General features: G+C 42.7%; 2 protein-coding genes across 2 annotated transcripts; one reads left to right on the forward strand and one right to left on the reverse strand.

The window, feature by feature from the left end:
• The first annotated feature begins 1444 nt into the window (after positions 1–1444).
• acap1 (ArfGAP with coiled-coil, ankyrin repeat and PH domains 1) lies at positions 1445–18505 on the forward strand. Its single transcript, XM_079214814.1, has 23 exons — positions 1445–1581; positions 3812–3869; positions 5978–6097; positions 6323–6376; positions 6514–6572; positions 7076–7259; positions 7785–7829; positions 7927–8022; positions 9932–10006; positions 10137–10249; positions 10495–10546; positions 10667–10767; positions 10910–11021; positions 11256–11467; positions 11547–11616; positions 11766–11860; positions 13612–13805; positions 14064–14108; positions 14220–14395; positions 14628–14737; positions 16158–16268; positions 16365–16426; positions 17869–18505. Exons 1-23 carry the CDS (start codon positions 1529–1531, stop codon positions 17964–17966), a joined length of 2295 nt encoding a protein of 764 aa, XP_079070940.1. The 5' UTR covers positions 1445–1528; the 3' UTR covers positions 17967–18505.
• A 243-nt stretch (positions 18506–18748) lies between these two features.
• Positions 18749–25059, reverse strand: slc16a13 (solute carrier family 16 member 13). The gene is made up of 6 exons (XM_079215394.1): positions 24976–25059; positions 22847–23089; positions 22002–22145; positions 21562–21818; positions 20740–21271; positions 18749–20023 (listed from the first exon to the last, which is right to left on the reverse strand). The coding sequence occupies exons 2-6, from the start codon at positions 23070–23072 to the stop codon at positions 19764–19766; spliced, it is 1419 nt and encodes a 472-aa protein (XP_079071520.1). The 5' UTR covers positions 23073–23089; positions 24976–25059; the 3' UTR covers positions 18749–19763.
• Positions 25060–26765: the final 1706 nt, after the last annotated feature.

Here is a 26765-nt window from a genome sequence, read left to right on the forward strand (position 1 = left end):
CCAGTCTGTGGTGATGATGACAAAGTGTGGATTGCATATTTAATGTTACCCAACACGTAGTAGTGGGTTGTTTTGTCTCTTTGTGGGACCTGGGAATAATGGAAGCCTCTTTCTGCCAGAATAAAATGAACAAATACTCACGGTCAAATTCAATTATTGATACCAAGTCAAAGCATCTGAGTTTGTCTTAGTATCTTATTGTATGATTTAGTAAGTCATAGCTTGGTCTAGATTCTCACATTTTGACTGGTAAATCCTAATTGATTGACTTTGTAATTAATCATGTAATGTCAAATACAATATTTAAAAATGGCTACATAGGCCTACTCATCATTTCAAAAGTTTAACTCACTATCTCATATTGTCATTTCAACTGATCAACTTAGCATCTCATATCTTTGACTTACCACTCGTATTGTCATCATGTTTTCTGGCAATTTTCCTTCCTGTCTTGGCAGCAATGAGCTTCCACAGTGAGTGGCTTCGTTAGCAGAGGGTGGCCCACAGCAGCAGCCTTTCTCACACACCTCAGCCAATAAAAAAGAAGAAGAAGAAAAAAAAGTTGCCAGACAAGAATACACACCCATGTCTCTCTTCATGAGAAGCACACAGTTCACTGAAACAAAAACAAAAAGTTGAATACACAAACAGCAGAAACCAAATAAGAGAGGGGGGGGAGGGGGGGGGGGGGGGGGGATATTCCACATGGCCAACTGTACAGCATGATATCACACATGTGATTGCATGTAACTAAACTCCTTTAAAAAAATATATATTAATCACCAAGTAGAGTCAGTCTATAATTTATATTAGAGACGTTTTAGTCTAACCTCTCATTTCAGAAGTTTTCCTTCTTCAAAACCACAATTTGCCATGAGTAATAAACCCGGAAATAGAGAGATGGGGGTTGGACCGCTTGTGTGTGTGAGTGAGAGAGAGAGAGAGAGAGAGAGAGAGAGAGAGAGAGAGAGAGAGAGAGAGAGAGAGAGAGAGAGAGAGAGAGAAAGACAGAAAAGAGAGAGAGAGAGAGAGAGAGAGAGAGAGAGAAAGAGAGACACCAGTCGGCTCTCTTGGGAAAACACATCCAATCAAGCGGCTGCCCTCTGATTTAATCTTATTCATTTGGGTAATATCGGTCCGTATCGATCAGTCAGGATACTTTTTTTTTTTTTTCCCTTGGAAACTTTCTGCAGCATCCGACACGACGACGCGCTCGACTTTTTTCTTTTTTTTTAACCGGATGAAATGGTAACAACGCGGCTGACATCTCCCTGCGTTCATTCATAAGTGGTGACAAGTCGTCTCGTGGCTCGGAAGGAGATCAGGCTCGCGGTGTCCCTCTAAGAGAGAAGCGCTGAAACAGGAGCGAGCTGCGCGAGGAATACAAATGACGCTCGTGACAGAAGAATGAGTCAAGCTGCCCGGTGCGGAGCCTCCAACCTGAAGATTTAGTGTCGTCTGATCGGCTCCAGCTTCGAAGAAATACAGTAAAGTGTTATTAGTGTGATCTGCGACCATAAGCGGAGGGATGACCGTCAAGCTGGACTTTGAGGAGTGTTTGAAAGACTCTCCGCGCTTCAGGTAAGAAGTTCACCTGTGCTTTATTCACTGCTTAATGATGTAGGGAATAAAAAGGGAGATTTAACTCTTGAGTCCCAGCAGCAGAAGTTAGTTAATGTGCCTTCTGGAGTTTAAAATGAGGCTAAAAAAAGTATGACAGGTTCTAAAAAGCAATGTTTACTTTAAGTATATTCCTTATGGAAGGTTGTATTGCAAAAGCCCCAATGTCAGTGGCCTTTCAGCCTTCTAAAATATGCATTTAAGTCAATTTGAACTGCTGATGCTCACAGTCAGCAGTCCCTCTGCGTCTGAGCCATGCATGTCATTGCAAGTGTTTGAGGGGTCAATAAGAGGAACGAGTCTACATGCAGGCCTGCAGGGCTGAACACAGCGAGCGCTCTGAGGGGAGAAGTTGCTGCTCCGGGTCAATGACACGCAGGAAGCTGACATTGGCCCTATTGTCACTCAACATATTTATTTAGAAACATGTCAATCAAGTTATATTGATAGATGCATTCTCACTGAATTGAGCAACTTTAAGCCTCCTTAAAAGCCTCTAAAGTCCCTGACTTTGCTATCAGTGTGTAAGCTCTATTGCGGCCTCCTATCTTTCAACACAGAGTCAGCATCTGGTGTAACTAAAAAGGAAGTGTTGCTAAATTGGTATTGCAAGCAGCTCAAGAGCGCGTTGGGCCGAAGTTTGGGTGTGTCCTGATCTTTTGTTGGCATCCCGCCTGAGTCACAGCGGCTGGTGTCGTCTCTTGCAGCTGATTTGGCATATTTCAACCACGAGTCTCGGGCCTCTCTTTGCCAGTACTGAGTTTATGAGGCTTCGCACAGTGGTGGAAAGTTTGAGTAGTGGAAGCTGCAGCGGTGAGGTCTCGTGTCAGGCTGAGCGCAGGGGAAAGAACAAGGGTGGGGGGTGGAAAGGGAAGGAAAGTTATCTCCCTTTAAAAACACATTCAATCAAAACCGATAAGCCGAGAATGCGAAAGAAGACCGAGGAGGATGAAAAGATACAAAAGCTTGTAACTGACAGCTCGGGGCAGGCACTCAAATGTGCTGCCTCCTGTTGCTAGGTAGTGGTGAGGTGGGAGGGCAACAGGAAGTGAGGCGAGATGTGCTGAGGTGATCAACAGGGGAGGCAGGAAGTGTGCTTTCTGTGGGGAGAACGACGGCGGAAACTCTGCCTCATTTTGCTTTCTTACTCTCTGACTGACTGAGGGAAACTAATGAAAAAGGATGTGCCCTTCTTGTTTATCTTCCCTCCATCTTCTCCTTTCTTTCCCTCTCTTCACGCTGACCTCAGACTTTGATTCAAACATCCCCGCACTAACAAACAGAAACACAAACAGTTACTGTGTGTCCAGGCCCTCCTCTTCTCTTTCCACTCAGTCTCCCCCCTCTCGGTCTGTCTCTCTGTATCTCTGTACTGTTGGTGGAAGGCAGCGGAAACCACATGCTTGAGCTGTTGGTTTGAGACGAGACGAGAGGCAGCAAGAGATACCGACCGTTGCGTCAAAAGCCGTCAATCTAGCCGTGCAGAGGACGTCTAGAGGCGCTTCTGTGCGTGAGAGAATCAGAGTCAAATATTGTGTTATTTTGATGAAGAAATTATTGAGTTAAAGTTGAGGTACAAGCATATCTTTGAACCCTGGAAAATATGATTATGCGTCAGAATTATAAAAGCAAAAGGGTGAATTTATGACCTGTCCATTCAAAAACCTTTCTTGTCCTTTCATAGTTTAGAATGAATACTAAGAAAGTTGCAATACTTTCTTTTTTTAAATCATTGATTGGTTTGTTTTTTCAATGTATTGATTGAGCGATGTCATTTTTCTATTCAGCAGGGACGCTGCACAACGCTGTAAATGCATCAGTTAGCTGCTCATCTGTATCCCCTGACAGATGTTACATATATTGTTATGTATTATTATGGGACACATTTAAACATGCAGCATAGAAGCACAGTATGCAAGCAAAAAAGGTTATCGTGATGTAAGAGTTTAAATTTGAGAAGTTTGAAACCTGTGAACAATTGTGTCAATTACTCTTCTGTCTATTGACTAATCAATTATTTAACTAATCACTTAAACTACCTTCAAATTGGCTTAATTATTGTAAAATACCATGAAATGTGAGGGGAATATTGGCACACTGAGGTTCATGGGTTACTGTGAGTAAATGTATTGTGACCTTTGACCCCCAAGCTATTGTGTGTGACATTGTGTACTTTGTGTGTCTGTTTCAGAGCTGAAATCGAACTGGTCCAAACCGATGTGAGTGAACTCGAGACGCGACTAGAAAAGGTGAGATTCATGCACCTACTCCTACACACACTTTCATGATATCATAGTGAGTCAATGCTCTACTTTCAAGAATGTTCCCTCCAACGCACACACAAACACACAAACACACAAACACACACAGGTTTTAGTCGCTGTATACACATGCTTTTCATGTGAAGAGGGAGTGAAGTGAGAGGTGGGCAGTGGTAGTTGAGGTATTTTTCACCTGACTGTAAGCAGGAAGTGGCTGCAGGTGCTGCTTCCCCATCGTATTGTCCTACAACGGAGAGAACTACAGTTTGTTCTGCTTTGATTCGATAATGTATATTCCCCATTCCATGTTTGCATGCATACGACACAGTTTCAGATCTATTCATCTGATAGAGAGGTCATATGCTGTGTTTCTGTTCCTTCGTAGTAATAATAATAACAAGTAAAAGTAACATGGAAATGCACTAGTCCTAGTTTAGATAAAGCCCTTGGTTCATTTGACTTTCCCTGCAAGGCATCATAAAAGTGAGTGATCTATGCGTGGCAGCAGGGAGATGCATTGATTTAGATAAAAACCCTGACTGGGTTCAAACCCCTTTAGGCTGCTTTTATTTGCCTCGTGTGTCCTTGAGCAGAAGAAAGCAAAACGGCTGCTCTTTAGCTGACCTCTGACAAAGAATGAAAGACAAATGTCCCTGCTTGTATAAGTGTTGGACTTTTTTATTTTTTATTGTGAGTTTAGATAAATAAAGATATCCTGTTTGTCTGAACATTTGTAAAGTTATTCAAAGTATTAAATATCAAAAGGGAAAAACAATACTCACCATATAGCTGATATGTTCTATATGTAACTTACGTAGTACAACTATAAAGTAGCAGTGTCTCAACTACCTTCCTGCTTTGACGAATCAAAATGTCTTCTATTTAAAAAAAGAAAGAAAAAAGAGCTATTGGCCCACAGTTGCTTTTAAGATAAATCATTATCAGTGTAAATGTTGGATAAGCTCGTATGTTGAAGGTTCTGGGAATAACAAGGCCATCAACCGTTTCTAAAACTCCAGCAGCAGCACAAGAACAAAAGAGTCATAAAGTCAACGTCACCCAGAAATGTGCAGCTATGCTGACATTAGACACCAGGAGCTACTAGTCACACCAGAGCAGTCGAGGCAGAAGCTGTCAAACCTCTGTGTAAAGTTTATTCCTCTTTTAAAAGTACAGTCCCGAGAAGAGGTCCAACGTTTGTAATCGGGCACATTAAGTTGAAACACTTCTGTGAAACATGGCGGAAACATTTCCGAGGCTGCAGTTCAATGTGTATTAAACCTGTATTTTACTTCACGTAGAATACATTTTTCCGTGTTATATTGTTCCATAGCTATTATTTCAGCTCCTAATTTTTGGCTTTATTGTCCACAATGTTACTGCTGGCTAAGTTACACTCTCAATCTTCTCTTCAGGGCCGTTCACTGTAACGTTATGCTGCAACTAGCTAGCTAGCTTTGTTTGCAACTAGCTAAACTAGCGGAGCATTTAGCAGCTTAAGGGGCAGATATTTCCCTGAGGAGTTAGTAAAGACCAGAACAGAGTAAAAAGAAGAGTGGCCATTGGATTTAGGGTGGCCAGAAACCTGTTGCTCCATGTGCAAATGCTAGCTAAGAACAACCTGAAACATATGGATATAGTACTACTCTTTAAAAAGTGTTATATTGTATGTAACGTTACAGTTGCTGTCATTTTTTTATATCTGTACTGTAAAATCTGTGAAATATCTTGCCTGACCACATGTCTTTTTGTTAGGTAACATATTGGAAATGTATTGTTATCAGATATATCAAATATAAAGCCCAGTATTCAAAAGAAGAAGAAAAAAATCCAGCTTTAAAATCCAGTCATGATTTGTCTCAAATGCAGTTTAGTGAACTACAGAAGCTGGAGGTTATATTCAGCATGCACAGCAATTACGCTCTACTGGAATAACGTCCAACTCTGACTGTTTCATTGCTTTAATGTGTGGACTCCTGCTATCTCGTTATGTTTAATTATTCCCCCTGAGTGTGCCCGTCGTTAGTCACCTCTCAAGTCTTGTTTAAGTATTCAGGGTGAATCTGACTGTGGCGCTGTATTTTTGTGTCATACAGCTAGTGAAACAATGCCAGGCCATGCTGGAGGCGGGCAGAGTCTATTGCCAGACCAGCAAGAGCTTTGTGAATGGCCTCCGGGATCTGGGACACCACTGCTCTGGGGACACGACGATGGAGGTGAAAGAAGTCACTTTTCCACTCAGATTATGTCACATTTATCCAAAGAAAGTGGTGTTTCTTTTTACTAAGTACACCTGGAAGCTACTACTTCAATCTGATTAATTAAACTGTCAAATTCAGGATATCTTATGCACTTTAACGACGAAACGGAGATGATCGTTATGGAAAAGAAACACTGCTATTAAGATTTGATGAGTCTGATCTAAAACGTCTGTCCTGCAGGAGTGTTTGGACAAATTTTCCAAAAAGCTGTCTATCATCTTGGAGGCTCAGGGGGTGAGTCTGTCTGTCTGTCTGCAGCCGCAGTATGTGGTGAAACAAGGCTGCAGCACGCCCTTGGCCGCATTTGATATTTAGCAGTGATCTGGGCTCATTGTGAAAGATTTTGTCTCTGTCTCCTTTTCCCTTTTTAGGAAGTGATTGAGACCACACAGAAGTCTGTCAAGACGAAGCTGCAGAACTTTGTCAAAGAGTCAGTGAGCTGCTTTTTCATTTAATCTTTTAGATGCACACACTTCTTCAGGCTGAGTCACCTCTCCTGCAAATCTTTTAGATGCACACACTTCTTCAGGCTGAGTCACCCCTCCTGCAAATCAGGCAACATTTGTTGGCACACACATAAATAATATTAAAGGATTATGACCCTTCGTTAGACTTCCCCTCGTACTCTGTCTTGCAGTCTTGCTCTTATTAGTGAAAATGATACGGTGGATTAGATTAGAGAGGAAGTCTCATAGCATGTGACAATAGTAATTAGCTAGACTTTTAGGCAATGATACATTTTTAATGTGGTTTAACCCTCTGAGCTTCCAGTTCCCTCCATTAAACTCTGTCATGCACATCTCCAAATTGTGTGTTGGTGTATATAATAGCCAACTTCTCCATAGTTTCTTCAATGTTGGCAATGTATTCATCAAATAAAGGTGAAATACTTGCATAATCGTCCTCTTTTTTTATTCCTTCCCTGTCTCACAGAGATGTGCGTCGTTTCAAGGACGTGCGCAAGGAGTTTGAGCGCGGCAGCGAATGCCTGGAGGGGGCGCTGGTGAGGAACGCCCAGGCCCCGCGGGGGAAGCAACACGAAGTGGAGGAGGCGAGCAATGCGTTGCTCAACGCTCGCAGGACCTTTCGGTCTGAGGCCCTGGATTACGTCCTGGAGGTGAGAAAGAACACTGGGCGACGTAAAGCGACCTCCTTTTTCACTTTGTGTTGGGCCACAGGGATATAAGACGCTTTGGAATCACTGTTGCACTTTATCTTACCAGGAACTACATTTTTATTTAGCTGTACTGTATGTATTTGATATTAGTCTTAACTTTAAAGGACAGGATCACAGTCGTGTTATTGTTGTAATCATTTGTACATATTTTTGGGTGAATTCATTCCCAGCTTTCATAAAAACAGGCGTACAATACATCTGTGAGGAATCAAATGTTCCACTCTGCAAAAAGAAGTTTAAAGGGGAAAACCAGTCACATAATCGGAGCACTCTGGTACCAAAAACAGCCTGACAAGACACACAACAGCACGTCTAATTATAGTTGGCTTTTTCTGTTGTGAATGATAACAGGTTTGCCATGGGGCTTTCCTCCGGCCCTGTGGCTGTGACTCCCAGAACTTCAACTGGCCAGTGAGCTTTTGGTTATGCAAACACATCTCAAACCACTGCTTTCATTTGTTTCAGATTAACGTCATTGAGGCGAAGAAGAAGACAGACATTCTGATGGCAGTGAGTTCTTGTTGACTTATTTTAAATGCATGTTGTTGCTTTTGTAAAAATGTATGTATGCAAGTGGTCTGACATACACTCTCATGCTTCCTGTCAGCTATTGTCGCTGATGGAGGCCCAGGCACAGCTCTTCCAACATGGCCACCAGTCTCTCTCAGAACTGGATGAGTATCGACGGAAGTTGAATGAAGAGGTAATTGCTAGTTAAAGCCTGACTGATCATTTTCTACCGGTGTATCTTGGAGCAATCATGTGAGCCAACAACATCTTGTTTGATGACAGGACCCGACTCTGTATGAATCTTAACTAAATGATAAACAGCTTGGCGGGAAAAGGAGACGGCACATATTTCCCAAAATAAATCGGTGGGTGATATTTGCACAGCCTCGCCACAAGGTGCCTGTAGAAGCTGCGCTCGCTCTTTTGACCTTATTAGACAATATTCCTTGAGTCCTGTGGAGGTTTGACTACTGGAGAGCAATGTTTTAAGGAGCAGGTCTCCGTATTGTTTGTTTCATCCGCTCGGCAGCATACACGGATGAATGTGACATAATTCAAGTTTCTGAGCTTGGAGGAAGAAAAAGCAAAGTTTCTTTTACGTGCGTGACCTTTCTCTTTGCCCTTTTTATTGAGAAATGTTGGCCTCCTCTGGCTTTCATGGATCCTTTTCCCAGCAGACATGTTTTGCCTTATCATAATAGGGAAGGCACGGGTGGAATGGATTACATAGATGATGGCTCGGTTCCATTAAATGTCCCAGTAAGCTATTCCAGTGAACCAGTGAACCAGCCTGCACAATCCCACGGCCTCCCGGACATAGAATGCAGCGATGGAGGGAAATTACACACATGCTTTTCCTACTAGAACATGTCAAAATGTCTGCCGTGAAAAAGGTCTATTGTAAAAATGAAACAATCTGAGAGTGTGCCAGTTAAAGAGAAGGTGACCACAAACTAATATAAACATTGAAAATACTTTTTTATGAGGCATAAGCACTAAGCATAACACCCAACATTTAGTTTGGGTTAGTTGCATCAGATGAGTTCTTGGCATCTTTCTAAGGGCGGCAGGGTGAGCAACAACAGGAAATCGTGTGTGTGTGTGTGTGTGTGTGTGTGTGTGTGTCAGTCAGTTCCTGTCCTTTTTGGAGAAAAAGGACCGCAAACAACCTTGAACATCAGCAGGATTATTGTGTTTTTGCTAAATTAAAAGGATTTAAAACAGGAAACGAATTTGTCGGTGTTTAATGTCCGACTCTCGCTCTTCGCTTCCTGTTTAAAATGAATGAAATGTATTACGTTCTGCAGTGCAACATACTGTTGCAACATACTGTTGCACGCAGTGAGCATTCAGTTGCTTTGTCGTTACAATGCAGTAGGACATCCTGGTACCTTTGACATGCAGTACTGTGTATTGGGACAGACCGATTCACAAGAGAAACTACCAGTGGTGCTCTTCAGTTTGACACCGGATGTAGGAAAAGGTTCAACACTTCCTAATTCCTTTTTCCTGAAGAGCAAAGACGGCAGGAGTGATAACCCACTCTGAACTTTCTGTTTATGTTAGAGAGGAAAGGGAAAGGAAACCGGGAAAGCATTCAGTTCAGTGAATAGACAGAAAAGGCAATAACTATAATAGGCACTAATATAAATACATAGAGATACTTATGTACATAAATCAGAATCCATGCAACTTTTTACAGCTTTTCAGAACACTTGTCGACGCTATTATTTTCATTTAATTTCTGAAGCTTTTACCCATTTCTACATAAAACACATTTGAAACATTAACCTCACCAAATGCCTTAAAATTCACATTTTCTATTTATCATTTAGGATTTCGAAGTATTATAATTAATTGGTTAATGTGTTATGATGATTGAACTGAGTTTTAAGCGCCATTGTTGGTAAACAGCCTGCTGCTGTGTCATTGATCCCTTAACCTGTTCCACTTTGCTGAGTAAAACTGCAAATCAATAAATGTATCAGAGAGTTTAATATATTACACATAAGAGATCTGTCATGAGTGGAGTAATGCACATCATTTAATAATCAATATGTGTGTCTGGAGAATGACCTCTCAGTCTATTCCTGTCTCAATAGCACACTCAGTTTGTCCTAAACTCGGCCCGGGAGAAGAGGGACATGGAGCAAAGACACGCTGCGATCAAGAAAAAGGTAATGCATTCATGAAAATGTACAATTAGATGCAACATTTTTTTTTTAAACCACAATTAAAATACAGTAATAGGCCTTTAACACTAATTTAATTTCCGCTAAGTTACTTGTTTTTCCTCAATATTTCCAGGACGTATCCTATGATGACTCAATCATGGATTTCAACGCTGACGCAGCTAATGGGATTGCCATGGAGGGATACCTGTACAAGAGAGCCAGCAACGCCTTCAAGACCTGGAGCAGGTACAAGTTCACCCATGAGCTCTGTCTCATGCAGAATGGCTGCATTGTCTTTGTGCTTCTCTCCCTCCACACTAAAAGCACTCAAATGTCCACTGTTGGAAAGTAGTGTGTGTGTGTGTGTGTGTGTGTGTGTGTGTGTGTGTGTGTGTGTGTGTGTGTGTGTGTGTGTGTGTGTCTACTACTTCACTCTTCTTACTAAAAACTTAATCCTCAACTCTATGACCATTTTTGTATTCTCCCTCCAGGCGTTGGTTTTCAATTCAGAAAAGTCAGCTGGTGTATCAGAAGAAATTCAAGGTATATTGTGGATAAATGTCACTATTTTTAAAATCGTCTCTAAAACGACTTGAATAGCCAAATAAAGAACACAAATGTGCATGTAACACGCATGGTCTGACCGGCATGCGTGTCTCTCAGGACCAGCCGACAGCTGTGGTGGAGGACCTGCGTCTCTGCACAGTGAAGCCCAGCGCTGAAAACGAGAGACGATTCTGCTTTGAAGTGGTTTCCCCGTCAAAGTGAGTATGCGTGGGAGAACATGTTTGTGCGCTCACGCATACGTGTATTTAAGCGACGGTGTTGAATTTAATCAGCGTTAAGTGTGGCGATTTAAGAGCGTCAATTTCTCGCGCCTGTGTGTGTTTGTGTGCGTGTGTGTAGGTGCTGTTTGTTGCAGGCCGACTCTGAGAGGCAGCAGCAGGCGTGGATCAGTGCCGTCCAAAGCAGCATCGCCTCAGCCTTTCAGGAGCACAGAGAGGACTCACACAGCCCAGTGAGAAAATACACACACACACACACACGCATCATCTTACATACCTGCATTCTTACATCAGTGGGAGTTTAATCCGAGCCGATACAGAGGAAGTTGTGTACGTTTGTTCGTCTTCTCATTCCTGTGTGTGTGTGTGTGTGTGTGTGTGTGTGTGTGTGTATGTGTGTGTGTGTGTGTGTGTGTGTGTGTGTGTGTGTGTGTGTGTGTGTGTGTGTGTGTGTGTGTGTTTATCAGAGACAGCGCTGCAGCTCGGTGTCTCTGAACAGTTTGGGAGGAGGGGGAGGGGGAGGAGGAGGGGATCAGGATAACAAGGGCCGCAAGGCCTTGGAGGAGGTCCAGGCGATCCCAGGGAACAAGCAGTGCTGCGACTGTGGAGAGCCTGGTCCTGATTGGGCCTCTATCAACCTGGGCATCACGCTTTGTATCGTCTGCTCGGGAATACACAGGTACATTCTCACACACACACACTCACACACACTTACTTGGCTTGAAACCTTAGCTTTAATTATTTCCTCCACTTACCAGGAGCCTGGGAGTCCATTTTTCCAAAGTGCGATCCCTCACTCTCGACTCCTGGGAGCCAGAGCTCGTTAAGGTAATATAACGTTTTTACTGCAGCAGCTATTGTATTTTCTGTGTTAACAAGAAGTCCTCACAGGTAGATGATCATGACATAAATAATGTAATAGTTTACTTTAACAACTAGCATTGCATTATATTCCAGTATTTCTTTTCCTCCTTTAGCTGATGTGTGAATTAGGAAACACCGTCATCAACAGGATCTACGAGGCCCGCATCGATGAGATCACCATCAAGAAGCCCCACCCCTCCAGTCCCAGGTACAAACTAACCAACACAGTGTACCCTTCATAGTACTACGATGTCTTATCTGGCTCTCGAGGACAATGACCCAGGTGATGTCATCCGGGGTATCTAGGCTTTGGCTTTTGGGTTCACATTTTCATCAGTAAGTTTATTTTAGAAACTAGGGCATGGAGTTAGAACTATGTGCAATTTAAAAGGAAAAGAGGGTCTCACAAAAAGATGCTGTTAGTTGCCATATGGGAAACGTAGGACCCATTCTTGTTGCAACGTGTCTCTGACAAGGCTCCTAATGCTGTGGAAGTCCAATAATAAATCGTTGGAGTCCCCTTAAGAGACTTGGTTTTCCTTGAGATGGATTTCCCCCCAAAAAAAAACTCAAATGAGGGTGTGTCTCAAAGTATAGTGATATTATGTCAGTATGCTAATTGAATGGATGTCAATCAAACACTGCTTGTGTTCGTGGTGATCTGTGTCACATCATCTATCGCAACTTCCTCATACGAGACATCTTGGTTTATTGAAATATTGACAGCAGGTCGTCATGCTGGAAATGAAATGTTTGTTGTATGCGTGTCTGTGGAGGAGGGATATATGAGTCTTGATGAAGAAAAAACAATCTACTAAAAAGGAATTAAATAATTATTTCATAGTTGTGAAAGCAAAAGACACGATTAATAATATGGAATCCAATTCATAGATATTTATGTATGTTTACACATGTTTTCCCTTTTTTTGGTGTGTTATTCAACTGCTTTGTGTTTCATGTGCCTCTTTGCTAATAATTAATATTTGGTCGTCCATAATTTGTACACACCTGTACAACCTTTCTTTATTTCCTAATGATAACGAGTTCCCGGCCTCATTCATCAAGCTGTTGATCCAGCGTGACTCAGAAATCAGCAGAAATAAAAAGAAAACCCTCTTCACCTCCTCCTGCTGTCATATTCATGTCATTACATAAAGGTTTAATTCTGCATATTTGTACATGGACGATGAATACTAACTTGGCCGTGAATCGACTCTCCACATTTCTGAAAAGTTTATGTGTGTTGAGAAAACCAGTGGTTTCGGTGTCTGAACTTTAAAAATGTCCCATCTGCAAAGATATTTGTGGGTCTACAGATTAATATATCAGCGGCCTACAACTCTCTTTCGACCTATTTTTTGACTTCCTGTTCTCCTCTCTGTTGTGTCGCAGCAGACAGGAAGTCCCACAGGTACACGATGCACATGATTAACGTTGTGACTAAAGTGTTCTCCGGAAGCCTGCTGTTAGGCTGCATGCTTTCTGCAGCATGAGCTTTCACTTTTGTCCTGTTTGGCCTTATGTTATTAGATTTCTTGATATTTTTTTATTTATTTCCTTTTGAAATATTGCTTCTTTTTTTTTGACTTATTGACAACTCACATTCCTTTATAACACAGCTAATAAACGTGGATTTCATTGTTTTTAAGTCGTATTCATCTTGCATTGTGCTGTAATTAAATAGTAAAGAAAGGAGACACTAAATAGAGCTCTTTTTAACAGAATTATTAATTAATTAAAAGACACTGAGCGCCTCGGGGATATGTGTGAAGCATTCTTGTCTCACAGCTGCACAAGCAAGTTGTGGAGTCAAACTGGGAACAAGTAAAACCAGAAACATACTGACAAATACAACCCTGCATGTCTGCTTTGTTTGTTTTACTGAGTGAGAGAAGAACTATGAGTTCCCTCCCATCTCGTTCTCTCCTTCCTCTCTAATCTCTCGCTTCTGTCCCTCAGAGGAGACAAGGAGTCGTGGATCCGATCAAAGTACGTCGAAAAGAAGTTCATCCAAAAGCTGCCCGAGACTGGCAGGAACCCGCTGCTGAGGCGAGCCAGCGGCCGGAGGAACCGAAGCGACACACAGGACCGGACCGCGCAGCGGCCGCCGCTCAAACCCAAACCGAACCGAGCCACTCTGGCTCGGGGCACAGGTGAGCGCCGAGAGGCCGGAGTCGGGACTGATGGAGGGAAACCAGTCTAATAATCTAGCTGGTTGCTTGCTTGTCTAGTATTTCATCACTCTTCATACTTCTGCTGATGTCAACAAAACAGAAACACACACACAATCCCTAAAGTTGGTGATCCAGCAAAAGTTGATAATCCTAAGGGCCTAGTCAGCTGTATTATGTGTGCGCTGTTGCAGTCAGCAGGATAAACCAGTAATCGTGTGTCTCTCTCTCTTTCCTCAGGGCTGAGCCCCAGTGACCTTGTCCAAAAGAACAATACACACAAAGGTGAGATCACCATTGCACGCTGATGCGGACGTCTGGCCTGAGCTTGTGCAATGTGTTTAACATATAGCTCTTTTTTAAACTTAAATACGTTAACCCCCGTGCTCTCCTCAGATGCGGACGAGGAGGAAGAGGATCTGAGCGGACTTCACCCCGGGGCGTTGTTGTACCGCTCGGCAGCCCTGCAGAACTTCCCCGTCATGGCCGACGCTTTGGCCCACGGAGCCAGCGTCAACTGGGTCAACGCGGCCGAGGAGTCCAGCACGCCGCTGATACAGGCGGTCTCCGCGGTGAGGAGAGCGTTAAACTTGATTTGAGGATTTTGACCTCTTGACCTCTCCTTTGGGCAACTGTCTTTACTTGCGTCCAGCACTTTGTGGCCTTGAGGGCCCACTGGTGTTTTACCGGTTTGGACAGCTTGACGGGGTGATAGTAGGAGGAGGTTCAGAGCAGATCATGTAGGTTGTGTGTAAGCTGAAAATAGACGAATGGCAGCTCATGCGCTTCCTATTTTCTGTCTAGAATGCGCTAGCAGCCTGCGAGTTCCTGCTGCAGAACAGTGCTAACGTCAACCAGATGGACAGTAACGGGAGAGGACCGCTTCACCACGCCACCATCCTGGGTCACACCGGGTAGGACACACACACACACACACACACACACACACACACACACACACACACACACATTTCAGTGCCCCCACATTGACCAAACAAAGGTGACACAATGTGACAAAACTGGATGTTTTGGTCAAGTAAACGGTACAACTCACAGGCCGTTTCTTATTATTATTTACAAACATAAATACTCTATAAGATAAAACAAACAACCATGTATCAGCAAGTAAGTAACAATAAAATAAAACAGTAATAGACACTGACACAGAGAAAGAAACACAAGGGAAAGAAAATCTATCAGAGCCTTTCCGGCACAGCGCCCGGCACCATTAACTAAGCTAAGTGGATTCGCCAAATAACATTCCTGTGTTGCATAAAGTGGAAAATCTTTGCACAAAGGAAGTGATAAATTACAATATAAAAGGATCTTCTGACGCAAATTCACTTCAGATTTTTACAGTTTTGTCAGACAGTTTTTTATGTTTGCAGTTGTCGTTATTTATTTGTATTGATGTCAGATGTTTGATTTTAAAGCACTGCAAAGTTGCCCCTTGTAGCTTTACAGCAAGTGATCTTTGCCAAGTGAAGCGGGTTGTTTAGACCAAAGGGAACAAAATGCAGATAACATGGAGATCATATTTCACGATTTGTAGTTTATCAGAAAGTCTCCCTAATCTCATCTGGCCTGGGACAGATTACACTCTTGCATGGAGCACAGGTTTGGAGCATGATTTGACATCATTAAAGAATAAGATTTACTATCTTTGATCAAATAGTTACAAGAACTAAAAGGGCCTAAAAGGTACCTAATTCAGGAACAAAACTAGGAATTAAAAGTCCACTTCTTGCACTCACTCTGCATTTCCTCTTCCGGAAGAACCGCAAAGATTTGGAAAATTTGTCAAAAGATGAATTAATTAATTAAGGAGTTTATAGAGTTGAAACTGTCATATGCATCTTTTCTTTCCTGCACTGTTCAGTTTTGAGGTTTTTTTTGCATTTAGTCTTTCAGACTAGAGGAAAGAATGCATAAAAAATACACATTTAGATTTCCCAAATATTTAAACATGAAATATCAGAAAACTTGTGAAAAAAATATGAATTGTCTTTATTGAATTAATCGACTGGAAAAGTTGCGTGGCTATATATATTATTTCATAGAAAATACTTTGTTTGTATTATTCTAATAATACAAACTGTAGAAGGATGTCTTGCCTGAAATTGGTGTGCTGTTTGGTGTGCTTGTATGATATTTAATACTTAAAATGTGTACCCTATTCGCCTGTTAACGTTGTGAAGGTCTGATGTTTGACTTGGTGAATTAAAAGGGTCCAAAAAAGACACACAAAGAAAAGCAGGGGGTGAGATTTAGTTTCTTAGACTTGACCTATGTGATGCACACACACTCTCACACACTTTCTCTCTGCTTTCCCAGGCTGGTTTGTCTCTTCTTGAAGCGAGGAGCCGACTACAACGCCAAAGACAAGAACCAGAAAGACCCCATTACTATCGCCGTGGACACCGCCAACGCTGACATCGTCACTTTGTGAGTATTTATGGCAAGAAAAAAAAACGTCACATGTGACGACGTAAACCAGTTAACGGCAGCAGCTTCTCTAACTGATCCTTTCTTTTTTTTCAGGCTGCGTATCGCCAAAATGAACAAGGAGATGCGGGAGATGGACGGAGCGTTTGGCCAATCAGGTCAATCGGGGGGGCAGGGGTCTGGGGATGTTTTAGTTGGGTCAGGAGGAGGAGGGCGGGCCCACACCAGGAAGAGCCTCCTGGCTCTCAAGAACCACATAAGTGGCTGGGCTCTGGGGGGGCACAACGATTAGTGGGGGTCGAAATCAGCCCGGGACAAGAGACAGGCAGCGAGACTGGAATGAGCCTGTTTTTGGTTGTGAGCTAAAAGGAAAAACATGTTACATCCCTATCATTCGAGCAAACAGGCATCATCACAAAAAGAAAAGAAAAGTTGCCTTATTTCCTGTGAACCAAGTAAAAGCCAGAACACAGCACGACAGTATAAAGGCCGAGTCTCGAGGTCACAAGTGAGAACCGATTGGATACATCAGCAAAGACAGGAAAATGTCATGTGAAACGAGTTCACATTGCACTTTGAATTACTAACGCACATCCTCCTGCACTTTGAAACCCACACAATCTCTGAATACCGCGTCAATACAGAGTGCTGCATGTGGGCGTTTCCAATGTTGTATAATGAGGTCTATGTATATAACAGACTTGCTTTTTTTATATTGTATATTTGGGATATTTTTTTATACACAGTATGTACAGTGTTCTGGCTTCAGATAGTTTTGATTGTGTTTATGTGAACTGGCCGTGTTGTTTTTTTCTGTCCAGTTATGTAAGCTAAATTCAACGTCTGGTTTGGTCCTCAAGGACGGTTTTATCCTGCTATTCTGTGAATAGTTTGAACTCTGTTTATATATTACGTGCTTACATTTATCCGAATTTCAAGAGCTTTGTGATGCAGCTCTTGAGCTTTTAAGGTTAACACTGGGTTTTGTTTGCATTTTATCATTTGGCTCCTTTTCAAGCTGCAAAGTCCATTCTTTCATGATTGCCCTTAAGTGGCTATCAAGTGGCTATTTTTTTTTTAAGTTCTTGTGTAAGCTGTTTTCAATCACGGTTTCACTCATGAAGGAATGGAACCGTGACGCTTTTGTCTGCTTGAATCAACTGCTGGTCAGTATTTGATGTGCTTTATCACTGTGTGTCTTTGTTGTGTGCACTCATGTGCCTTTTTGCCTTCTGCCCGCTGAGATGTCCAGCTGCTCTCAACTGCTTGTGCAGTGTGCCACCTACTGCAAACCGAGAGGTAAAGTGCATGTGCATGCACCGATATGTGTGCGTGTTTATTTGTTCAACTGCATGCCTCTCGCTTCTAGGGCTACAACTAAATGTGTTCAGGAAATAGTTCCAGCCATTAAAACTGAATGTGTGCTCTCCAGAATGATGCAGCTTTAGATGAGAGATGTGCCTCATGAGAAGAGCGCCAAGAATTTAAAGTCAGAAGAGATGGCATTAATTTAAGAATGTATTCTTAAACTTTGAAGCTTGTAATACTCCTATAAAATGTCAAGGCTCATGTCTTCTTCTCTGGTGTTTTTTTTCCCCAGGTGATGAAACCTACCACGACATCTTCAGAGACTTTTCACACATGGCCTCAAACAACCCAGAGAAGCTCAAGCGCCGCAGTGCAGACCCCAAAACCTAACCAGCCCATGCCTCTTCGTCATACAATGCCACATTTCTCCACTTGCATACTTTCAAAACGCGTAGATAGAAAGCGTGCTAGTATTCAACATGCAGGCGCACACATTTGCCCTGGCTACCTGCCACGTGTTGGGTCATAGCTCAGCTGGTGTTGACTTCAGAGGCGAACGCTCCAGACAGCGAATTCTTTGTGTGAACACGTCAGACCAGAACAATTGTGTCCAAGTGGGAACACTGGAGCAGCTTTATGAGACCAGCATGAGATGTCTATGTCTAGCAGAGGGTAACATCCCTTTGCCAAGATTTCTTAATTAAATGTGGCGAATCTGTTGAGGATTTTTATTTTAACTAAAAGGGCAGTGTTTTTTCTTCTTCTTCTAAATGGACATCATTGTTGCAAAGATTAAGTGAACTCTTCCATCAAATTGTAATGTATACAGATTTTTACATTTGGGATGTTTCCAGTGTTTGTCTGTTTTGTTCAACTGTGTGAGGTACTTGAGATTTGTATCATGATCAAATAAAATGCAATACAAAACATTTCAGTGTGTTTAAGTCTAGGTTCATGGTTTTAACAATAGCTCACAACATATGCAGTATGTTTGCTGTCCTGAGTACACATCCCCAGCGGAGGGCGGCATCATGTTGGAAGCAAAAAGTTACTATAAGACCTGCTTGATATGTTTAAGACAGACACAAACATGAAGACTCATTAAAACAAAAATAAATTGCATTTTAATCAAGGACAAGTACAAAATATCTAGTTGTTTAACACAGTGTCACGTTGCAGCCGGGGTGTTTAAGTGGCAATGTACTTATAAGTCACATTTTTCCAGCAGGTTAAAGTGACCCAGTTCTTAGTCCTGCAAAGCTGGTATCCAAGCCAAATATTTGACTTACAAACACAGTTTATGGTTTCTAAAGTAGAAAAACCTCATGCAAGGCAATGATTGTGTGATCTTGCTCCCGTCTGTGGCAACAAAACTTAACATAATACACCGATTGAAAGTAAAAGTCCTGAGTTTCTGGAAACATTGCTGGTTTCTGCAGCCCTTTTAGAGCTACTGATTTGCTCTAGGAGGGGTGCTGTTAATCATTAAGACTTTAATAACTCATAAAGATAGATGCACACATTACACTGGACTGTAAAGACCAACAATAACCTGTTATTTAGACATTTTGGAATGCACAACAATGAACACCATAAATGCTAAAGGACTCTTGACAAGTCCTGCTTCTTACCTGAGGGGCTTCTTTAGAAATAACACCGTCAAGTGTAGCCGTAGTATATACTCAGTTATTTGGAGATGTACATACAAATGCACAAACGGCAGGCGGGGCGGGAAACCAATAGACTGTCAATACTCATTAAAAGAATATAGATCTAATGAGGATAGTGAAGATTAATCATGGATGTGCTCATTTTAAATATAAGTGTCAAGTATGCAGAAACTTGATTGCCTGTGTAATGATAAAAACAAAAACGTACTTCCTATCTTGTGTGCCTTTCTACCCGGCATGTAAAGCAAACATTACAAATAAAGCGGTTCCTTTTAGGCAGACGTTGCCGTCCTAAACATACTGAGGTTAGGATGTGGAGCAGGGTGAGTGACCCCTTTATGATGTCAGAGTTTTTACAGTAAGCTCCTTTCTTCTTTGGATCTGAATCTCTGAGGTATATAGCAAACACGTAGCAATTCAGCAACATGTGGAGCAGCATATTAACCGATGACGCCTTCAGGTCGGCGCCATCCGTGTGCTGGCTGGACGGAAGAGTGTCAGCAAGGCTGTTGAATCCTTAACTTACACATTCTTGGGGCTTACTGGACACTTCATTAACTCCTCTGCAACTGGTGGCAGTAGGCGAACTATGCATCTGTTCCAACTCGGGACGTAAACCCTTATCTTTGTTATCAAGTGACCGTCTCTGAGGAGGCGGCGGCTCTTTGCAGGAGAAGTAGTGAGGCAGCGTGGTCATGGTCAAAGTACCGAGAACGAGGAAAGTGCCCGCGACCACGAAGGAAGCCGTGTAGTTGCCCGTGACGTCCTTGAGCAACCCTGGAGACAAGACACAAAAAAGGGCATAAAGATGTTGCGTGAGAAATATGAGAAATAACAAAACGGATTGAGAAAATCAAAAGAACAAAAATCTTGCGTTTAATCGTTCAACAAAGAAACTGTCTCGTTCTGAGTTACTAGGATACTCATTTGGTTCCACCAGGAAAGTTTTTAAAGGGTCAGTAATTTATTTTAAAAAAACAGATCCGTTTCTGAGTTCTGAGCAGACTTTTCTTTCTCTCGTCAAGACGGGAGAGTATAACTGATATGCTCATGAAGCAAATACATCAGTTGGTTGTGAAAACATTTAACTCTCTCGGGCAATTTAAAAAGACCTGTTTGTCTCGATAAACCACAGAATCAGTATTATTTGAACAACTTTCTGCTGAAGAAAGGTTCCTCCTTTTTTTTAACGCTCCAAGCTCCACAAATTACATTCCATCCATCCCCATTGTGTTTGGATGAAGACAAGTCTCAAACCTATTATCAAATCATCTGTCTGATTATCTACATATCATATCATTCATAGAAAAGATGGCGTGAGAAAACTGGCTGATTAAAGCTATTCAATTAATGATTGCCTATTTTTTCGCTTCAGTGTGTTAACTTGCGTTCATGGACTGATTTAAGTCCCTTAAAATAACATGAAACAAGGTGCCGTGACCTACATCGGGAGATGCACAGACGGATGGACTGCTCCTTGGACGTGTGCGTACCTGACAGAGGGGTCCCCAGAAGTCCGGCGCTGCTCTCGATGAGCTGCAGCAGCCCGAGGGCCCCCATCATGCGCTCCACACCCACGATCAGCGGCACCACCGCGAAGACCAGAGAGGTCAACGCCCCGGAGCAGAAGCCGTAGAGGAGGCTGATCGCCATCAGTGCAGCGTAGGAACCGGACAAGGAGCTCACGGGCAGCAACATGATGAACAGCCCCGCCAGAGTTGTCCACAAGGTCAGCAAATGAATCAGCCGAAAGTGACCCAGGTCCGAGAACCAGCCTGACACTACGCGGCCCAAAATGTCCGTAGCACCGGCAGCTGACATGACAAAGGCAGCTTGGTACTCCGAGAAGCCGGCTTGGCGGCTGTGGGCCACCAGGTGGAAATAAGGCACAAAGTAGCCGACGTTAAGAAGAGTGACGGCCAACGTGTAGGTGACGTACGGCCTGTCGACGAGCAGCGACAGCTCCAGGTAGGAGGAGACTCGCCGCAGCGTGGCAGCACATGACGACCTGCTCTCTGAATCCACCTGGGTGAGGAGGAAGAGAAGGAAATGCTGAGCTTTATCTTCACATATGACATCCAACACCCTTGTGTTTTTGTGATTTAAAAATCACCAAACAGCTTCAGCCAGCCTTAAGACGGTGAGCTGGAGTAAGAAACGCTCCTCAAACTCACCTGAACGCTCACTAATTTACCTTCTATATAAACGGTATGTATTAAAGTAAAGCTTCCCTTCATTAGGAACAGTATATTACAACGTATGATGCCGTGTATCTATAATCCGGTACAACAGACGACAGAAGTATCTTGTCCTACCTTCGCTGGGGCTTTACAGCGCCGCCGTGGGCGGATGAGAGCTCCGCAGGCCACGATGTTGAGGCTGAGGCCCCCCAGAATGAGGAGGGCCCCTCGCCAGGCGTACATCTCCACCAGCAGCTGGAAGAGCGGGTTGAAAGCGAAGGATGAGAGGCCGATGCTCGAGAAGCCCACTCCCAGCACCAGGCTGCGGCGGCGGGTGAAGTTAGCCATGACTGTAGCCACCATGGGAGTGAAGACCAGACCCCAGCCCAAACCTGGAGGAGAGGGGAGGACTCCCTTTGATCACCTGGAGTTAACAGTTAACGATGCAACCAAAAGATATCCTGCTTTACAAAGCATTTAAAAAAGGGAAACGAGGCATGGTTTTTGAACCAGTTGTCCCAGAGGAAGCAAGAACTAAACCAGTTATCTTGGATGTTTGTGCAAGGCTTCGTTACCAGAAATAACACCCATGGTGAGGTAGAGGTGGACCAGGCTGGTGGCCTGCGAGGCGAGTATGAAGCCGAGTCCAGCAAGACAGCCCCCTGTCATCACCACCACCCGGGTGTCATATGCATTACACAGTGCTGTGCCCAGCGGACCTGCAACACACACATACACACATCTCCATTGGTCACACCCATTTAGCTTCAAGCCAAATAACTACAGACAACTAACCAAATACAAGTGCATGCATTCGCAAAGAAAAATGGCTGAATTTGAAAACAAAATATTACGGTCATCTTCATTCTGAACTCATAATGTACAAATTTCCACTTTATTTTCCTCTCAAGTACTTTCAGGTTGTTGAAATCATCTTATTCTACACAGTGTTATAGTCTTCTGCGTCAGCTTGTTCCAGCACTTTGATGCTTTGTGATGTTTCAATGAAATAAATATGTATAGGCGACTCATGTGCCATCGCTAAACATTTCCCCCGAACTTACATATTTGGCATCGTTGGACACTTTGGAGGTCCCACTACAAGTTCTGTAGATTTGAATAATGTTTGCTGTGGCATGAATTTGTAACGAGTGACCCACTGGGACTCGTCGGATAGTTAATGAGTTGCAGCGCCTTTTTCACAAAGCATCTGCAAAAGGCTCACACGTTGAAAATCCCTCTATAAATTGTCTGCATCGCTTTTGTTCCACCTCTTCCTGTGTGAGAAGGTTAGCTGATTAATCAGGTATCGATCTCCTTATCAGTTCTCCTGTCAGTTTCATGTTTATGGTGAACACAATTCATAGTTTGAGCCATTATTACAAGCGGCACAGTCACACTTGAACACAGAGGCACTCACTGAAGAACTGCTGCGCTGCCAGGCCCGTGGACGAGATCCAGGAGATGGCCTGAGCGCTCTCCTCAAAGTACTGGACGAACTCCACAAAGAAGACGCCCAAGCTGCGCATCAGGCCGAACACGAGGCTCGTGCTGACGAACAGGGCGCCGACCAGCACCCATCCCCAGCCTCCGCCCGGGTCCTCGTCGTCGCTCCGTACCTCTGCTTTGGGCTTTGCGTTGGTCATGTCTTGGAGAGATGGATCTGTAAAAGCAGAGTGAGGAAGGCAGATTAGAAGAGAAAGGAAGCAACGTGTCATGAACGAGCCTCAGACAATGCAAATGATTGTCTTCACCATTGCAGAACAGGTCTCAGATCCTCTCTGTGGTTGTCAATAGCCATAATGATTAACTTTCCCCCGAGCCAATAGATTCCCTGGTTGTGCCATATAAGTGTTACTAGGCTGGTTAACAAGTTGGCCTTTGTTTGAGAACCACATTTAGGTGAGAGGTGAGCTCTGGATAGGCGATGAAGAAATAGTGGCATGTCCAATGGTGAAATCAACTTTCACAATTAAAGCAGTCGTGAGGTGACTCAGCAGATTAAAAAGTTGGGAGTCAACTTGTTAGGTCACCAATTTATTCTAGGCTGTGGTTTTAACCCCTGATACGAAGGAAACTTATATTAATATGATAAAAACAGGATACAATTAAGTACCTATTCATATGCAGATAACTGCTCATCAAACAAGGCTCATCAAATAGGTGAATTACTGGCAGAGACGCAAATAAATGCTTCTGTAGGAGGATCCGCAAACAGTACTGAAGATTCTTTCTTCTTTTTTTTAAGTCATCTGATATTGCTTCCTGAAAACTGTGACCGGTCAGCTCACTAATGTAGAAAAAAACCCTGTCATGTGCTCTCAGCAGGCACATACTGTGCTGGTCCTGCAGCTGCTTTCTGTTAACTGCACTGCAAAAAATGACGATAACGCTTCACTTTTTGTTTCTGCGTGTAAAACAAAAAACATGTGTGCTGTTTGAGCCAAAGCAACACACAGTGATCTGATCCTCTCCGAACATAAAGCCATTCACTTAGCTGCTGCTGGAATTACAGGAATTTACACCGAGCACTCTCTCAAACACACATGCACTAATGTAGAGTTACCAAGGAGTACAATTCAAACTTCAGCAAATACAACAATTGCTTAAAACTTAAGACACATTTTGGTTTGAAGACTGGGTATCTCTATTGTGTATTTCTATTTGCATCAAAAAGTTAACGAGATGTCTGTGTTTACTTTTCAAAGTTTACGTTGAAAGATAAATGAGGGACAGATGCAGGAAGTTCACAAACACCAGATTTCAGTGAAGCAAACGCTGCATGTCAGTCTAAGGTTTCACACTCGGATCATGTGACATTTAAGTTTGATTTAGTCAAATGTATATTTTCTACAGGAAAACAACCAGTTGAACTGCTGCCAGCAGCTCTGGGTTGAAGGTGGTAACATTACATATTATAGTTCCAATACTATTAACTAAGAGTTATTTCTATTTAAATAAAGGAAAAAACTACTACATCAGTTTAAACAAGTATAAAACAACAGCTGTGCTTCTCTGTTCTGTGCTCTGTGTTTTCAATACAGCATTTACTCATCTGTTGAATAAACTCACCCTCATGCACAACAAAAAACAACCAGGTTAGTTCCAATCCACATTAAAATGTTTGATTAATTACTTTGCCATAAAGCAAAGTTACAAACATATATTGCAGGACCCTAAAATATGGACACAGCAGCAAAGCACGTGGTCGTCCTGACTTTCCTCCACACAGCTGCAGCCTTACGTAAACTGTCAGCTCCACGAGCAGGTACATCGGCGGGAACGCGCACTGGAAACAGTGCACGCGGCCCCTCCAATCATAACTTCACGTAAACGACGTGGGCTTTACGCGCGCATGCGCACTGGTCCACACACACATAACGCTCATTAAAGACGGTTTTAAACTGCTCCTCGCCTGTCGCGAGCGAGCGGGATCTTTGCTGCAGCCGGTTTTACGACGACCCTTACCTCGAGACATTAACCGGAAATAACGTTAATATACAAATGATGTTCACCGATTCCCACGTGAATAAAAGCTCCGGTACTCACCCTCGGTCCGTCAGGTGTCCCTGGAGCAGCACATGGTCCACTGGATGCGGGTTCACTGGTGGACGGCGGCGTTATCTGCTCAGTTCAACTGTCACTACACATAGCAAAACAACGGGGAGTAAAGGTGCGCGTGCGCAGTCCCGACGGGGGCGCGCATAGTTTATGTCATAAAGGATAATAACTCAGGCTTGTGTAAAGCCAGTAATTAGTCATTTTTATTTAAAAGGCCTATGCCTTGTACATTTCTCCTCCAACATTGAAAACAAACTCTGTGTGTCGTGATGGATGAAAGCCTTTAAAGTCTTTTTATGTGTCAACAAGTTCACTTTCATTTTAGTGCAACCCGTTTAGCCCCTGTGGTGCGGCTCCCTGAGGCTTTGACAAAAACAAAACAAAAAGATATCTTCTTTTTTTTTGCCCAGTGGACAATCTTCCAAACTTATCTTGGAGTTTGAGGTGATACTGTGACGTTCAAATCAGTGAATAAAAAGTATAAAATAAATACACAATTCTACACACTATTTGTGTATGTAGTCACTTAGCAGGTGACGTCAGTGAGCCCCTGAGGGTTTAGGGCGGAGTTTGGGATTTGGCCAATGTTTTAATTTGTTTTTAACTCAAAGTGCGTCACATCCTATCTTTCCCTGCAGGTGGCTACTCATGATATGCAGAGCCCCGCCCTCGGTAAACTGTCAATGGATAATTAAATAAAAAGAAAAGTCACGGAGAAGAATACATAGTTTAATTCTGCGTGGACGTATTCATTTGTTGTCACTGCCAACGATGCTGGTTTACCTGTATGATTGATATGTGGCGAGAAATGGGCAAACAACAAAAGATTTGATGTTCAAAGACACTTCCAGAACAAGCACACAGCTTTTTCTGAAATGTATCAAGCTGCAGATGAGCGAAGAAGAGCGATTTCTCAGTAGATCATTCTACACACTTTTCTTTCTCAAATACATATTTAAACAAAACATTGAACTTGTTGCAAATAATTTATTTTGTCCAGTCAACACATAGGCTAGCCTGTTGATTCTAAAGTTGTAAGTTGATCTCGCCATTACATTATGATTTAGTTAGGTATTTCTTAACCATCTTAAAGTATTCTAAGTAAATATATTATATTCAAACAAATATATTGTCAGGCCAGCCTGGGCCTGCTGCCACCGGACCCGACCCTGGAATAAGCGGATGAAAATGGATGGATGGATGAATATTGTATCCGGCTTCTTCCTTTTTTGCTCAGATACATTCATTAAATATAGTTTTATTCAAAAGACAACTCCAAAAATGTCCTTTTGGAAAAAGTGCAGTTTGTGCTAACAGTTATTCTGCTAATAACTGCTAAATAATCACCACCTCTGTGTACTCAGCTCCTTGATTGTGTGTTGTTGGCAGTAAAAGAGATTGATTACATTCTGCAGTCCACTCCGGCACAATGTTGGCTGAGGAATCGACTGCAAAGCCACAGTTGACAAAGTTAAGTTTGCACTAAAAGATTAACTTAAAAAGCATTTTATTTTTTTGACTGAAACTATCCCATATTCTTAAACGAATAGAATAATTATTTTCTTTGTACAGTTTGTTGCTAACTTGAGGAAACACATGACTGGATGATGAAACGCCAGCAAAACCTGGAAGAGAAAGGATCCCTCTTTTCTTCAAAAAATAAAATGAGTGCACAGTTTTGAGAGGCAGTAGAACATTCATCAAGAAAAACCTCAGCATTAACAAACACTAGATCCACTGTTGAAAGCATAAGGATAAGGATGCTTATTGTCATCGTA

The sequence above is a fragment of the Taurulus bubalis genome (assembly GCF_910589615.1).
Source record: "Taurulus bubalis genome assembly, chromosome: 3".
Lineage (NCBI taxonomy): Eukaryota > Metazoa > Chordata > Actinopteri > Perciformes > Cottidae > Taurulus > Taurulus bubalis.